This window comes from Carcharhinus amblyrhynchos, chromosome 1 (assembly GCF_965287045.1).
Source record: "Carcharhinus amblyrhynchos chromosome 1, sCarAmb.v2.hapA, whole genome shotgun sequence".
Classification (NCBI taxonomy): Eukaryota; Metazoa; Chordata; class Chondrichthyes; order Carcharhiniformes; family Carcharhinidae; genus Carcharhinus; species Carcharhinus amblyrhynchos.
The window spans coordinates 37765498-37782967 of NC_137324.1; the positions used below are offsets into that span (position 1 = coordinate 37765498).

Below are 17470 nucleotides of genomic sequence, written 5' to 3' on the forward strand. Positions count from 1 at the left end.
AACAGGATGAACCAGAATCTATTTGTCTTCTTTCCAGCTCTTGAAATTCTATGCAGCACAAATAGGGCAGTTTTACCAAGATTCAATACACAATCTCAGTCAGTATTTCACAACTGAACATATGACAACACACTTCAGGTGATGGAACTCTGTACAAATAATATTTGTCCAATTTTCCCTTAAAAGGTTGAGTTGGTCTGTCTCAAAGAGAAACTGCAATGAATTTCATGCCCCCGGAATCCTTTTTCTTCAAATTTTCTCTCAATAATTATTTTTAATTGATGACCCTCACATTATTGACTCTTCAACCAGATGACACCCACAAGTCAGCCAGACTAAGTTGGCAGAAACATCTAGTAATTTAAAAAAAATTCATGGGATGTGGGCATCGTTGGCTGGGCCAATATTTATTGCCCATCCCTAATAGCTCTGATATGACAGTATGCGAAAAATGGCTCTAAAATTACTCTGAACTCTGGAACACCGAGCAACTCACTCACCTTATGCCTGGCTGAAATTGCCATTGTGTAGCTATTCACAGGGGCGGAGTGATGCAACAATACTCCTGAAACATGCCCGCCTTCTTTATACAAGTGGAATGGTTCATTCCAGTGTCCTCCTATCTGATCATCTTTGGTTCCAGTACCATTCCTCAGAGTAAACATAAGCGAAACTTCCAGATCTTCTTCATTTTGGTTTTCAATTTCCCATACAAAGACCCCAACAGGCAAACTTGTGTCCTGAAAGGCAAGTGATATACTGTTTAAATCCTTTCCACATTTTTTTTGGCCTATTCAGCTGAAGGCAAAAACTAAAAAGTTCAAGGAAAGTTTCACAGGTTATTATTCAAAACGTAATTTAATTGAATAGAAAAACCAAGACAGAATGGGATTACTCAGCATGATAAATAACAAGTGGAAAACAGGGTGACAGAAGGTCACCCTAGAAACAGCAGTATCAAAGGATTTCAGGCACTGGATGCTGGTGTTACACTGAAAAGCAATGAGAAATAAAGAAAGCTTGTCACCCAGGAAAGTAGGGACAGCACAAAGGGGAAAGGTGATTATGGTGGGGTACTAATGTCATGATTAACAATTCCCTTTGCAACAATGAAGCAGAAAGAAGGTACCTGCATGAATCCAGGGCAGAAGATTTATTGACATTCAATAATGTAGGGATTGAACAAAAGACATTATAAAAAAACTGATTTAACCACATTAGCTGGAAAAAATATGCAGTAGCATATCAAGAGGGGCAACCCTATGGATATATTGGAATCCTGAAGTATCAGGGTGCCACTCAAAGACATGGATGAGCAGGAGATAAAGTAAAACAAAAATTACATTTTATACTTAACCTTGATTTTTTTTTGGAAGTAAAACAATCTTTCAAATCTTAAAAAGGTGAGAATTCACATTATGCTAATTGTAACATCATAATAGTACTAACCTTATAATTATGAGGAATAATTGGAGATATCTGCCGACACGTCAGAGTTACATTTTGGCCTGGAAGGTTGTAAACTGTCCATGCACGTGGATAAAGGGCATGATAAAAAGCATATTCTCCACAGTATCCCCAATTCCAACTCTGGAGTTTATGGGGCCGCTCAACAGAAAGCACTTGTTGATAAATGGTCTGTCCATTCTTTCTTAAGCAAACAGTAAACTGGGAACACAACAGAAATCTAGGTTAAGAGTCACCATACATCATATTGGTACAACCTGGTGAAAATTAGCTTTAAAGATGAACATAAGGATTTCAAATCTTACATAAGAACATAAGAAATAGGAGCAGGAGTAGGCCATCTAGCCCTTTGAGCCTGCCCCGCCATTCAATAAGATCATGGCTGATCTGAAGTGAATCAGTTCCACTTCCCCGCTTTCTCCCCATAACCCTTAATTCCCCTGTCTACCAGAAATCTGTCTACCCGTGACTTAAATATATTCAACGAGGTAGCCTCCACCACTTCAATGGGCAGAGAATTCCAGAGATTCACCACACTTTGAGTGAAGAAGTTCCTCCTCAACTCCGTTCTAAACTGCCCTCCCATTATTTTGACGCTGTGCCCTCTAGCTCTGCTATCCTTTCTAAGTGGGAAGAATCTCTCTACCTCCACCCTATCTAGCCCCTTTATTATCTTGTACGTCTCTATAAGATCCCCCCTCAGCCTTCTAAACTCTAACGAGTACAGACCTAGTCTATTCAATCTCTCTTCATAAGCTAACACCCTCATCTCCGGTATCAGCCTGGTGAACCTTCTCTGTGCTCCCTGCAAGGCCAATATATCCTTTTGCAAATATGGGGACCAAAACTGCACACAGTACTCCAGCACCAGTGCCCTGTACAGTTGCAGCAAGACCTCCCTGCTTTTATATTCTATCCCCCTCGCTATAAAGACCAACATTCCATTTGCCTTCTTGATCACCTGCTGCACCTGCAGACTGGGTTTTTGCGATTTGTACACAAGGACCCCCAGGTCCCTCTGCACTGTAGCATGCTGCAGCCTTTCACCCTTTAAATAATAATCCCTCCTACTATTATTTCTGCCAAACTGGATAACCTCACATTTGCTAACGTTATACTCCATCTGCCAGGTCCTCGCCCAGCCTATCCAGATCCCTCTGCAGACTTTCCACGCCATTTGCTTTTCCACTCATCTTCGTGTCATCAGCAAATTTTGTTACCCTACACTCAGCCCCCTCCTCCAGATCTTCTACGTAAATAGTAAACAGTTGAGGCCCCAGCACCGATCCTTGCGGCACTCCACTAGTCACCAACTGCCAACCAGAAAAGCACCCATTGATTCCAACTCTCTGCTTCCTGTTAGCTAACCAATCCTCAATCCACGCTAACACCTTATCCCCAACTCTGTGCACCCTAACCTTCTGCAGCAAATCTTGATCCAGACTCTATCACACAGCAATCAGTCGCAGCCCCAGATTTCAATTCAGTCCAGTCCTTCCAAAGAAACGCAAATATCAATGCCACCTGATCCTATTGTGGTTATGAGCTATTTGAGTGTTTTGCCCTTTTCATTGCTTTACATCAAACATAATAATGTCCTTCACAAAAGTTTTTAATCTCTGATACATTTCAAAGAGAAAATGGGGCAAAAAATAACTACCTCACTATGACAGTAACAAAATCTTAACATCTCAGCTTAGATGCATAGGCAAAGTCTGGCAAAAAGGCCACTGAGAAGAGAAAACTTACTTTTTCACCATGAGAAACTACGCTAGCTTGCACTTTTGCTGCTTTTCAGCACCACAGTCCTAACAGGTTCTTTCAACATCTTTAGTCCTTACAAACACTCCATCCTCTTTACAGAGTTGCAGTTAATCAAAAAGCGATAAAATTAAGATAATCTCAAGATTACAAAGAATATTTCGACATTTGGGAGTTCAAGTGTTGCAATGGTCAGGTTAAATCAATATATCAACAGTTTAAACACCTAGCAACGCTGTAGAATTTCCATCTCCTCAGGTGTGCATAAGTAAGAATTATTTAGTACTTGGCAATACACTTCAAAACAGGAAGTATAGTAAAACAGTTAAAAAGACAGTTCCTCTTTTTAGCTTGTTATCCACGGAAAATGGGCAAAATATTAACTCCATTGTGTTCAAGGGTGCTCTCTCAGCTGTACACTACGGTTTTGAAAAGATTTTCTTCCAATATGAAACAAAAACAGGAGCAGGGCTGTAACTTCTTGAGCCTGCTCCATCATTCGATAAGGTCATGGCTGAACCTCAATCTCCTTGTCCAAACTTCATGTCCTTGGATTCCACTACAGTCCAAAGACCTATTGAGCTCAGCCTTCCATTTGCTGACACAGTGGCTTATGACCAGGTGGTCAGCATTGCCCAGTATGACTCAGGAACCGGACTCTTAAATGGCAGCCTCTGCCACATTTACTGCAGAGCAAGACAGTGGGCTGAGAAGGTATACAATTCACTAGCTCTGGTTTTCTCTGGGCCCTCTTCTCAGCCAGCTGAGCTTTATGTTTCAGCTCATCTCTTCCAAACAGGTCATGGCCATCAGTGACTGTTTCCTAATTGTCAGTGCAGATAGGCAATTTTGCAGGTAAATTCGTGGGGAGTATGGACACCCAAAAGAGCAAAAATTTTTAAAGTTTATTTATTAGTCACAAGTAGGCTTACATTAACGCTACAATGAAGTCACTGTGAAAATCTCAGTCGCCACACAATGGCACCTGTTCGGGTCAATGCATCTAACCAGCATGTCTTTCAGACTGTGGGAGGATTTTGATTTGATTTATTATTGTTACATGTATTAGCATACAGAGAGAAATGTTTCTTGCGCGCTATACAGACAGAGCAGACCATTCATAGAGAAGGAAACGAGAGACTGCAGAATGTAGTGTTACAGTCACAGCTAGGGTGTAGAGAAAAATCAACTTAATGCAAGGTAGGTCCATTCAAAAGTCTGATGGCAGCAGGGAAGGAGCTGTTCTTGAGTTGATTGGTATGTGACTTCAGACTTTTATCTCTTCTTCCCAATGGAAGAAGGTGGAAGAGAGAACGTCTGGGGTGCCTGGGATCCTTAATTATGCTGGCTGCTTTGCTGAGGCAGCAGGAATTGCATACAGAGTCAATGGATGGTAGGCCAGTTTGTATGATGGATTGGGCTACATTCATGCCCTTTTGTAGTCCCTTGGAGTCTTGGGTGGCACAGGAGCATTACCAAGCTGCGCTACAACCAGAAAGAATGCTTTGTGGCGCATCTTTAAAAGTTGGAGAGTTGTAGCTGACTTGCAAAATTTCCTAGTCTTCTGAGAAAGTAGAGGTGTTGATGGGTTTTCTTAACTATAGTGTTGGCACTGGGTGGGTGGGGGTGGAAAAAAGAGGAGAGAGAGAGAGAGAGAGAGAGAGAGGACACTTCATTGATGGTCGGGACACCTAAAAGCCTGAACCACTTGACTCTTTCTACTTCGTCCCTGTTGATGTAGACAGAAGCACTGGGAAGAAACCCACACAGACAAGGGGAGAATGTGCGAACTCCGCACAGATAATGACCCAAGTTAGGAACTAACCTGGGCTAACCACTGATGACCCAACGGTCAGTTCACTGTATGAAAATCTGCAGGTGCATGGTCGTCCTCCATGTGGCGTATATGGATTTTAGCAAAGCGTTTGATAAGGTTCCCTATGGTAGGCTACTGCAGAAAATGCAGATGCATGGGATTGAGGGTGATTTAGCAGTTTGGATCAGGAATTGGCTAGCTGATAGAAGACAGAGGGTCGTGGTTGATGGGAAATATTCAACCTGGAGTTCAGTTACTCGTGGTGTGCCTCAGGGATCTGTTTTGGGGCCACTGCTGTCTGTCATTTTTATAAATGACATAGATGAGGGTGTAGAAGGATGGGTTAGTAAATTTGCTGACGACACCAAAGTCAGAGGAGTTGCAGACAGTGAGGATGGATGTTACAGTTTGCAGAGGGACATAGATAAGCTGCAGAACTGGGCTGAGAAGTGGCAAATGGAGTTTAATGTGGAAAAGTGTGAGGTGGTTCACTTTGGTAAGAGTACAGAATATAGGGCTAACGGAAGGAGTCTTGGTAGTGTCGACGAGCAGAGCGATCTCGGTGTACATGTGCACAGATCCCTGAAAGTTGGCACCGAGGTTGATAAGGTTGTTTAGAAGGCGTATGGTGTGTTAGCTTTTATTGGTAGAGGGATTGAATTTCAGAGCCGTGAGATCATGTTGCAACCGTACAAAACTCTAGTGCGGCCGTACTTGGAGTATTGCGCACAGTTCTGGTCGCCGCATTATAAGAAAGATGTGGAGGCATTGGGAAGGGTGCAGAGGTGGTTTACCAGAATGTTGCCTGGTATGGTGGAAACGTCTTATGAGGAAAGGCTGAGGGACTTGAGGTTATTTTCGTTAGAGAGAAGGTTAAGAGATGACCTAATTGAGGCATACAAGATGATCAGAGGGTTAGATAGGGTGGACAGTGAGACCCTTTTTCCTCGGATGGTGATGGCTAACACAAGGGGACATAGCTTTAAATTGAGGAGTGATAATTATAGGACGGATGTCAGAGATAGGTTCTTAACTCAGAGGGTAGTAAGGGCGTGGAATGCCCTGCCTACAACAGTTGTGGACTCGCCAACTTTAAAGGGCATTCAAATGGTCAGTGGATAGGCATATGGATAACATTGGAATAGTTTATGTTAGAGGGCATTAGAGTCGTTCCACTGGTCAGCGCAACATCGAGGGCTGAAGGGCCTGTACTGCACTGTAACGTTCTATCAGATGTATATGGCTGAGCCAGCAAAGACGTCACTGGCTCAACATTTAATACATGCGAATGGAACTAGCAAGCTCCAGCCTAGGCCTGTTAAGGAAGGTTGAGGATATATTTGAGACAGCAAAGGTGGAACTGTTTAGCCTTTCCTCCCACCTAGTGTAGGCATCCAGTTCACACGGCTGCAGAGGAATGCAACAAGGATGCAGACTTGGTAAACTAACAATTTGGTGTTCTCAGTAAGTTGCCATTGGTCACACTCTTATTCAGTTCAGTATTATAGCTGCAGCTTTTGCAATGGGTGTCTTGATTTCAGCATCAAGTGACATATTGCTGGTGATCATGGAGCCCAGATATGTGAATCTATCAACAATCTCCAGCGTCACAGTGTCAATGCTGATCAATGGTGGAATGGCAACACCCTGGACCATGACATTTGTCTTCCTGATGTTATAGTCAAACTAAGTCTTTGCAGGCATGAGTGTCTGTCCATTTGTCACTGCATATGTTCCTCAGTATGGAATTCTAATGCAGTTTGTCAGCATTATAGGAACTCTGATGAGGTTTGGTGTAACTTTTTCTTTCATTATAGACAAGCAAGGCTGAACAACTTTGTCAATTTTGGTACATTGATATCCTCTAAACAGGGTGTGAAGTTATAGGATAGCAACAAAGAACGTTCCAATGATGATAACCGTAAATGGTTATACACAGCAGGAAGAAATCGACAGACTGGGGCCCTTCTCTCGAAAAATGGAGGCCGAGGGGTGAGCTGATTAAAAACCCATTTAGTTCACTAATGTCTCATACGGAAATAAATCTGCTATCCTTATTCAATCTGTTCTACATGCAGGGCCAGACCCACAGCAATGTAACTCACTCAATTTGGGGAAGGAAATCTGCCATCCTAACCCAATCTGGTCTATATGTGGTGCCAGTCCCATGGCCATATGATTTGACTCAATTTTCTTAATGAAATGGACTAGCAAAGAACTCAGTCAAAGGGCAATTACAGGTGGGCAACAACTTTCACCTTGCAAGCATCCCATGAAAGAATACAAAAAGGAAAGATGGGAGGGGGTTCATGCAGAGCATAAATACTGATTGGGCCAGTCATAACTCTTATGTAAAAGGCTACACAAATCCTTCTGAACATAAACATAATAGTTTGTAACCCTTTAAAAACTGCTTTCTACTCCATTCACCAAATCGGTCTTATATTTTTAAAGTTAAAGTTGCAAGTAAGGCTTACTTAACAGTGCAAGTTACTGTGAAATATCCCCGTGTCCTACTCACTGCTTATTTTCCCAACTAAGTTTGAATAGTCAGCAAACTTGGATAGTTAACCTGATCCCTTCATTCAAGTCATTTAGGTTATAAGAGCTCTAGCACAGCTCCTTGCAGCACCCCTACTTATAACAGCCTGACCTGAAAATGGTCTCTTTATTCCTATTCTGTTCTGTCTTTTAACCAATATTCTCCTATTTAGGATTGACATTCATTGCAGTGCTCCAGAAACAGTCTCATCTTCTTAGCAAGCAAAAATTTCAACTCTATAATATTGAATCAACTCCTCTGAGGATCAGTTATGATGAAAACAAGATTGTTTTGACATTAATGTGCAAATAAAAACTTGTGAAGTCTTAGGAGAGATATCCCACTGTATGTTAATAAAGTAAACAAGCATTACATGGAATCTTAACTGGTTTAACACCTCCATGATGGTGACCCAGGGGATAAGAACTGCCAAGAGCCCACATAAGCTGTCGGTTCCAGAAAAGTTAAAAATAACTTAGGAAAAATAATACACACTCTTACAGAATGGTACCCAACTTTCAGCCACACTAACTGATTCCATTATAGGTTTATTGGCAAGACAAATCCAGCTGGCTTATAATTACTAAAAAAACACAGAAATCCAAAGGTAACTTAAGTTTTACTTATCCGACATTTTGGCCTTGGAGGGAGTGCAGAGGAGGTTTACTAGGCTGATACCGGAGTTGAGGGGGTTGAGCTATGAGGAGAGGCTGAATAAACTAGGCTTGTACTCGTTAGAGTTTAGAAGAATGAGGGGAGATCTCATTGAGACGTATAAGATGATGAATGGGATGGATAGGATAGAGGTGGAGAGACTCTTCCCGCTCAAAAAAGACAATAGGACTAGGGGGCACAGCCTCAAGATAAAGGGGGGGCGGTTTAGAACGGAGTTGAGGAGGAACTTCTTCACTCAAAGGGTGGTGAATCTCTGGAATTCTCTGCCCGTTGAAGTGGTGGAGGCTGCCTCGCTAAATATTTTTAAGACGCGGGTTGATGGGTTTTTGATAAGAGAGGGGATTAAGGGTTATGGGGAGAGGGCGGGAAAGTGGAACTGAGCCACTACAGATCAGCCATGATCTTATTGAATGGCGGGGCAGGCTCGAAGGGCTAGATGGCCTACTCCTGCTCCTATTTCTTATGTTCTTATGACACTTGTTTTCCAGAGAATGTTACCCCTTTGCCATTGTTCAATTTTACAAGCACAGCCAATAGGAATACTGTCAAGTTTCAGTGCCCTTAATGTGTTGCCATTTACACCAAACACATACCTGGTTCTCAATCACAGTATCATAAGTGTACATTCCTGGGTTTAGCTGCCACCTGCAAAATTCCCCTCGCCACCCTCTTGTAATGGTACCTCCTCCAAATCCACCTAGTGGAGCCCCTGAAAAGAAAAAAATGTTTAGTATCAGTTCCAATATAAGAACATAAGAACATAAGAAATAGGAGCAGGAGTAGGCCATCTGGCCCTTCGAGCCTGCCCCGCCATTCAATAAGATCATGGCTGATCTGTCGTGGCTCAGTTCCACTTTCCCGCCCTCTCCCCATAACCCTTAATCCCCTCTCTTATCAAAAACCCATCAACCCGCTTCTTAAAAATATTTAGCGAGGCAGCCTCCACCACTTCAACGGGCAGAGAATTCCAGAGATTCACCACCCTTTGAGTGAAGAAGTTCCTCCTCAACTCCGTTCTGAACCGCCCCCCCTTTATCTTGAGGCTGTGCCCCCTAGTCCTACTGTCTTTTTTGAGCGGGAAGAGTCTTTCCACCTCTATCCTATCCATCCCATTCATCATCTTATACGTCTCAATGAGATCTCCCCTCATTCTTCTAAACTCTAACGAGTACAAGCCCAGTTTATTCAGCCTCTCCTCATAGCTCAACCCCCTCAACTCCGGTATCAGCCTAGTAAACCTCCTCTGCACTCCCTCCAGGGCCAAAATATCCTTGCGCAGGTGCGGCGCCCAAAACTGCACACAGTACTCCAGCTGCGGCCTCACCAATGCCCTATACAATATTCAGTTTAAGTTTAAAGTTTAAGTGTCACAAGTGGGTTTACATTAACGCTGCAATGAAGTTACTATGAAAATCCCCTAATCGCCACACTCCAGAACCTGTTCGGGTACATGAGGGAGAATTTAGCACAACCAATCCACTTAACCAGCACATTTTTTGGACTAAGGGGGGAATCTGGAGCACTTGGAGGAAACCCATGCAGACACGGGAAGAATGTGCAGACTCCACACAGACAATGACCCAAACTGGGAATCGAACCGAGGTCCCTGGCGTTGTGAGGCAGCAACGCTAACCACTGTGCCAGTATCTTTCAAAATCAGATTTGATCAAAATTCACCCTATTCCCTGCACATAACAAAAAAGCATCTTGTTACCTGGTTAAAGTCAGTGGTAAAGGTGTAATGGTACCTATACTTTTGTCTTCATTATCCCAGTTGTGCTATAAGCCAGCCTTTGGCAGAGAATACACATTACCATTCAAATGGCAAAAGGAATTGAAAAATCTGACTATAGTCTGAAATAAAATTTTTCCAAATATTGCACAGTAACTTTACACATTTGCACTTACCATAAATCTGACGCAAAGGAATGGAATTAAACGAGTCAATAAAAGGTGCCTTCTTCTCTATTCGAGTTTTTCTGTACCACCATTTCAAATAACTGTTCAAAAACAAAATCATAGTACTTTTTTCCTTACAGCTGAAAAGTCATGTCATTAATTAATTGCATAATTAATTCTCATCAGTATACTTGATCAACTCCTTCCTCTTTATATACGAAGAAAGGTCAAAAGCTTGCCCCTATCATTTCTTTAAATGCATTCTTTCACTGGATGGGGCATTACTGGCTGTGCCAGCATTTGTATCCTATCAATAATTACCATTCAGAAGGTGGTGGTGAGTCCTATTCTTGAACTGCTATAGACCATGTCTAGAGATGCAGTAACAGTGCTGTTAAGAAAGGAGTTCCAGGCCTTCAAGCCTGGTATTGACAACTTACTAGCTACATTGTGTTCAACCCTGTGGGGTTGGATCTGCCGAGACTTACTGGAAGCGTGCAAGAATATGCCTCTGGCTGGCAACATGTCAGGATTCATGTGAAAAGCCATCATGCCCATTAATGAGACAAAGAGGGAAAGGGAGGAAAATAAAAAATGGTTGCCGATCTCATTGCTGAATGCGGAGAATTAAATTCTGCCCAAGGTCTTTGGCAATCAGGTCTAGTCTGCTCCAAATTCAGTGATCCATCCTGATCGGACCTACATTGTACCCAGCATGAAGATGAGAGGAACATGCAACTCAGGAATGTAATTGCCTATGTACAGGATTGGGACTGGACATCTGCCTGGTCAGCCTGGGCCAGGAAAAGACCTTTGACAGGATATTGCACACCTACATGATGGATGTGTTCTCCAAAGTGGAGTTTGAGGGGGGAATCTACAATTGTTCCAACTGCTCTACATAAACTTCAGTAGCATTTAAATCAATGAGTGGGAACCAGAAAGCTTTCCAATCAAGTCTGGAGTCAAGTGGGGCTATTCTCTCTCCTATTTGTCTGTTGTATTAATCTTTTCGCTGAGTCCATCAGGAAGGATGCAGGGGTTGGCAATTACAGGCAGCAAGGGCATGTAAGTCAAAACCTCCCAGTGCATGGATAATTTCACCACCTTTTGCTCAGATCCATTGTCAGTGTGCAGACAGACGAACATCAGTGACCAACTTGAACTGACTTTGGGAGCCAAGCTAAACTATGGCAAGAGCAAGGCCATGTTCTTTGGGCTGCTCAATCTTCTGTTCCCTTCACCATCAGGAGCTCGTACCAGTGACACAACAAAAACTGGGCACACGAAAATATTGCTATTCCTTCATTGCGGACAAGAACCTTGTTATTAGGTGCAAGACACTCTTGGCGTTGCTATCTAAAGCACAGCTCTGGCTCATTCCTCAATTCTGTGCTGTGATGATTGCCCAGACCACCTTCCATTTTACCTGAGGGACTATGTTCACAGGGACACAACGTACAAACTTCTAGATAGGGAAGAAAAATGTACCAAACTTTGCCCTCATCATGATGGCCACCTTGTATGCAGCAGCAAAAAGCTCTGCATAAATCCACAGTATGTAAACACCACGTATCATTACAAGCTGAGGTTCTAGTATCCCCATTGTGATGGCCTGGCAACATTGCCACAAAATGCAACAAGTAGCTGGACCATGCCAATATCACCTATCCTTCATGGAAAAGATTATGCAGCAAAACACCTTTAACCACAAGTCCATCAGGCAGCAAGAATCTACATATAACAGGAAAGGAGATGGTAGGTATGATCAAATGGATCCTTGAACAGACTGTAAAAGTCAGAATGCCTCATCAAGAAAACTGGCAAACAATCATCAAGATTTACCTTGGCTAGTTATGAGACAGGCACTCACCATCAAATCCTTCCTACATGCCCAAAGTTCCACCCCTCTGCACAATGCTCTCCAAACAGCTGTGGTGGGGAAGAGACTGTTCCCTACCCCAGTCTGGAACATGTTTTTACACAGGTTTGGAGAGATGTGCAATGGTTTTAAACCAAGGTATGCCCAAGCAGCTCCATGAAACAGGATGTGTGCATTCCTGGGCCGTTCCCAGGAATGCACACCAATGAGACTAACTGCGGTTGGAAGACTATCGATTCAGTGATGCTCCTTGGTCTGCCCAAAACTTTACTGATCTTCCAATACAAAGTGCTGCAGAATGGCACAATCCAAGGTCCAGGATTACATGATGGGGGATGTATGAAAGCTTGGGCAGTCACCACAATGCTGCAATAGGGAAAGGTCACTGTTTAAGGCCTTTCAGTCATAACACATTGGGAAACTGTGTAGCATCACTCACTGAATGCCTGACAAGGAATGTATGTTGTAAATATACAGACTACTGAAATTGTAATGAAGCACAACAAGAGTGGAACATGCTGTATGGAGACAAGTTGGATTTCATTGCACGTTCTATAATGTTCAATTTGAAGCATTTTGCCCTCAAGCTATATGACAGACACAGAATGTATACTGTGCATATCAAAACTATTACAATTATATTGGGATGTCTGAGAGTAGAACATGCAGACTTGAATTTTGCCGCATTGCAATTTTCAGGTTGAAATATTACGTAACATACTTTTACAAATTCTATGAATAAAGTATAATGTTGGAACAAGGACTTGTCATCTTGCCTTTACAAGACCCGGGGGGGCTTAAAGTCTTTTAAGAGCCTCTCCACTTGATTTGAACAGCTGAGTTTGCATGCAAGAAATTGGGCCTCTGGTTACAGCAGCCATCAGCCAATCTGTTGGACAGTCTTTACTTTGTACTTGAAGTATACACAGTGTACAGTTCTGGTCACCCTAATATAGAAAGGATAGCATTAAACTAGAAACAGCGCAGAAAAGATTTACGAGGATGCGACCGGGACTTGATGTTTTAAGTTACGAGGAGAGTTTGGATAGACTGGGACTTTTTACTCTGGAGCAGAGGCGGCTTAGGAGTGATCCTAGAGAGGTCTATAAAGAGGGGCATAGATAAGGTAGATAGTCAATATATTTTTCCAAAGGTTGGGGAGTCTAAAACTAGAGGGCATGGATTTAAGATGAGAGGGGAAGATACAAAAGGGTCCAGAGGGGTAACTTTTTCACTCAGAGGGTGGTGAATGTCTAGACTGAGCTGCTGAAGGTAATAATAGAGGGGTGTACAATTTTGTCTTTTAAAAAGCATTTAGGTAGTTACATGCATAAGATGGGTATAGAGGGATATAGGCCAAACATGGGCAATTAGGACTAGCTTAGTGGCATGGATAAGTAGGTCCAAAGGGCCTGTTTCCATGCTGTATGACTATGACTTCAAAAAGAAACCTGCAGTTAACCTGGGTTTGACCCCAGCCATCTGAACTTCAATTCCAGAGTGGGAAAAGCTCCCTCCTTCACTAGGCTCAAAAACACACAGGCTGCTAACTATTCTGTTCAGTTTCAATGTCTGTAGATGATTTGAGCATCTTTAATTGTATTTTTCTCTGGTGTGTATTGTGCAATTGACATTGCAATAGGCCTCTCCAGGGTGTGCACACAAATAAATAATACTCCGTTTAAATCCATGGAAGCGTGCTTCTGGTAACTTTTAAATTGACAAATTACAGGACTTGGGAACACACACATTAGGCTTCTCAAAAATAATCTACACTGATTACACACAGAATTAGGAAATTGGGGGCTTCTATTTATCTCTCTCTTCTATCCATAACAATATACTATTACCTGGAAACTTTAGATGAAGGCAGAAAATGCTTTTTGGAGGAAGATACTGGGCCAAAGTAATCTAAAAGGCAATGATGAAAATCAAGAAGCCCTGAGGAAATTCAGCATTACTTTTATAGCTTTTTACAGGAGGAACTTCACTGGCAAAATGGCTCTGTCAATGCAGGTTGAGTGTGCTTTTCTGGTAGGCAGCAGGGATTACCGCTCGTACAAGTGGATGTTGTGTGTGTCTTTACAACGGTGTCTGTGACATTTTTCAGAGACTGACTCTTACGAAGGAACATCTGTAACTCACCGTGTCCATGCCGTCAGCTAAAGTCAGGGAATGTTTCTAAAAAAAAATTAAAATAGAAAAATAGGCTGGACAGACTGGAACTTCATTCCCTGGAGCGTAAGAGGCTTAGAGGTGGTCTTAGAGGTCTATAAAATACTAATGGGCATAGCCAGATAGTCAAGATCTTTTCCCAAAGGCAGGGAAGTCTAAAACTAGACAGCATGGGTTTAAGATGAGAGATACAAAAGGGTCCAGAGGGGCAATTTTTTTTCCAGAGGGTGGTGAACAAGCCACCAGAGGTAGTAGTAGAGGATGGTATAGTTTTGTCTTTTAAAAAAGCATTTAGACAGTTATATAGGTAAGATGGGTATAGAGGGATATGGGTCAAACACAGGCAATTGGGACTGGCGTAGGGACTTAAAAAAAAAAGGGCAACATGGACAAGTTGGGCCAACGGGTCTGTTCCCATGCTGGAAACTTCTATGACTCTACAAAAATATCGTAAATTCAGATTATCAGGAGATGCAAACATTAGTGAGCAGCTCTAAGGGGGAATTTTACCCAAACGTAGACTGGGCAGAAAAGAGCAAGTGTTCCTGGATTGGGTTCAGGAAAATTTGATAGCAGAGTGTGCTCAGTCCAACAAAAAAAAGCACGCACACTCAAATTCACTGTTAACCAACTTGCCAATCTTTATGTCATCCGCAAACTTAATAATCTTACCCCTCACTATTTATGTTGTTTATAGAAATGACAAATAATCAGGGAACCAGCGCAGATCCCTGTGGTACACCACTGGATACTGGCTTCTAGTCACTAAAGCAGCCTTCTGTCTGTCATTACCCTCTGTCTCCTCAACTAAGCCAATGTTAAATCCATTGCCAAATTACCCTGCAGCCAATGCAGCATTTGCCTTCTTTATAAGGCTCCTATGTGACACCTTGTCAAAGATTTAAAGCCACGCTGACTATACTTGAATAAAACTTACATCTGCACATGCAGATAGGTTTCCTTCTTCAGAATTTTCTCCAATTTTTTTTCCCCACCACGACATGAAACTCACCGGTCTCTAGTTCCCTGTCTTATCTCTGCAGCCCTTCTTAAATAGCATAACCACATGATAAGGGTAATGCAATTGTTATGGTGTTCATGGACTTTCAGAAGGCATTCCACACAATGCTACAGGACAGACAGGTGAGAAAGGCCATAACTCATGCAGTAAAGGGGCAGTAGCGACATGGATACAAAATTGTCCCTTGTTGTGCAGGGACAAAATTAAAGTTTGTAGACGACACAAAACCTGGAAGTATTGTAAACTGTGAAAGGACATAAGCAAGTTGGAGGAGTGAGCAGATGGGTGGCTGATGAAGTTCAACGCAGAGAAGTATGATTTGTAAACGATTTGCAAAAGAAGCAGGCATGATATGAGAAAAGGTTTGGGTCTGAGATGTGGTGCAGGCATGTTTAACCGAGGTATTCAGAGGGCATTATCATTGAATACCTACAATGCAGAAGGTGGCCATTTGCACGGACTATCGAAAAGAGCATATTACCCAGGTCCACCATTCCCCATAGCCAGTACGGACACGATGGGCCAAATAGAACATAGAATATAGAACATTACAGCGCAGAACAGGCCCTTCGGCCCACGATGTTGTGCCGACCAGTTAAAAAACAATGACCCACTAACCTAAACCAATCCCTTTTCATCCCAGATGGCCTACTCCTGCTCCTATTTCTTATGTTCTTATGTTCTTATAAACATATCCACGGATCTCTTAAACGCCCCCAAACTAGGTGCATTTACAACCGCAGCAGGCAGGGCATTCCAATCCCTCACCACCCTCTGGGTAAAGAACCTACCCCTGACATCCGTCCTATAACTACCCCCCCTTAATTTAAAGCCATGCCCCCTCGTGCTAGCTTTCTCCATCCGAGGAAAAAGGCTATCACTGTCCACCCTATCTAAACCTCTAATCATCTTATATGTTTCAATAAGATCCCCTCTTAGCCGCCTTCTTTCCAGCGAAAACAACCCCAAATCCCTCAGTCTCTCCTCATAGGACCTCCCCTCCATACCAGGCAACATCCTGGTAAACCTCCTCTGCACCCTCTCCAAGCCTCCACATCCTTCCTGTAATGTGGGGACCAGAACTGCACACAGTACTCCAAGTGCGGCCGCACCAGAGTTGTGTACAGTTGCAACATGACGCTGCGACTCCTAAATTCAATCCCCCTACCAATAAACGCCAAGACACCGTATGCCTTCTTAACAACCCTATCTACTTGATTCCCAGCTTTCAGGGATCTATGTACACATACACATAGATCCCTCTGTTCATCCACACTATTCAAAGTCCTCCCGTTAACCCTATACTCAACACATCTGTTATTCCTACCAAAGTGAATTACCTCACACTTCTCCGCATTAAACTCCATCCGCCACCTCTCGGCCCAGGTCTGCAACCTGTCCAAGTCTTCCTGCAAACTATGACACCCTTCATCACTATCTACCACACCTCCGACTTTGGTGTCATCAGCAAATCCACCCAACTATACCCTCATCCAGATCATTAATAAAATGGCATCCTTCTGCACCATAACAATTCTGTTCCTAATTCAGAAGCATGTTAAAATATCCCCGAGCTGGTCGGTGGCACCAGCCGTGATTTAAACACATTAAACAGATGCTCAAGAGAAACAACACCGGCTGTTAAAGAGACAAATCCCAGGAAAGGTGCAGCCTGTTGTGTCGGCTCCGCTCCTGCCACTCACTCACCGGATTCCCAGGCCCAAGTGTTCGAACATATCCGCCAGGGAGACATCTGTGGCCTCGAAAGGCTTCCTTTGCTCTTTGAACTGATGGGCCAGGCAGATCCTCCAGCCAAAGCGCGGAAGCCCGGCTCCATCCGAGGGGCTGCCCGCGTATTGCTGCATCAGCTCAGTGCTCGATGCCTCCCTGCCTCCCATCCCTGTTCTTGTTCCTCGCCTCACACAGTCACTCCTGCCGCCACACTCCCGCTGTCCGTCCGGCTCTCCTCGTCTGCTCCGCCCCATCTGTCCGTTCCTCCTTCCGCCCCGCACTGGTCCGTCCCTCCAGTCCTTCCGCCCCGCACTGATCAGTCCCTCCAGTCCTTCCGCCCCGCACTGATCAGTCCCTCCTGTCCTTCGGCCCTGCACTGCTCCAGCAGCCACTGTTCGTTTCATTTGAATCCAGATCTGCGCATGCGTTCTATGCGTCACCGTGAGCAACATAAAGGGGGGCGGGGGAGGGAGGCCCGTAGGGTACTGCGCAGGCGCATTG

General features: G+C 43.4%; 1 protein-coding gene across 1 annotated transcript in view; it reads right to left on the minus strand.

The window, feature by feature from the left end:
* The window catches only part of gba2 (glucosidase, beta (bile acid) 2), a 64188-nt gene extending 46938 nt beyond the window's left edge, over positions 1-17250 (minus strand). The window contains exons 1-5 of the mRNA XM_080210393.1: positions 16946-17250; positions 10170-10261; positions 8855-8970; positions 1450-1668; positions 501-740 (exon numbers count right to left, since the gene is read on the minus strand). Coding sequence (XP_080066519.1) covers positions 501-740; positions 1450-1668; positions 8855-8970; positions 10170-10261; positions 16946-17223 — 945 coding nt within the window. The 5' untranslated portion in view covers positions 17224-17250. The remainder of the gene's footprint in view (positions 1-500; positions 741-1449; positions 1669-8854; positions 8971-10169; positions 10262-16945) is intronic.
* Positions 17251-17470: the final 220 nt, after the last annotated feature.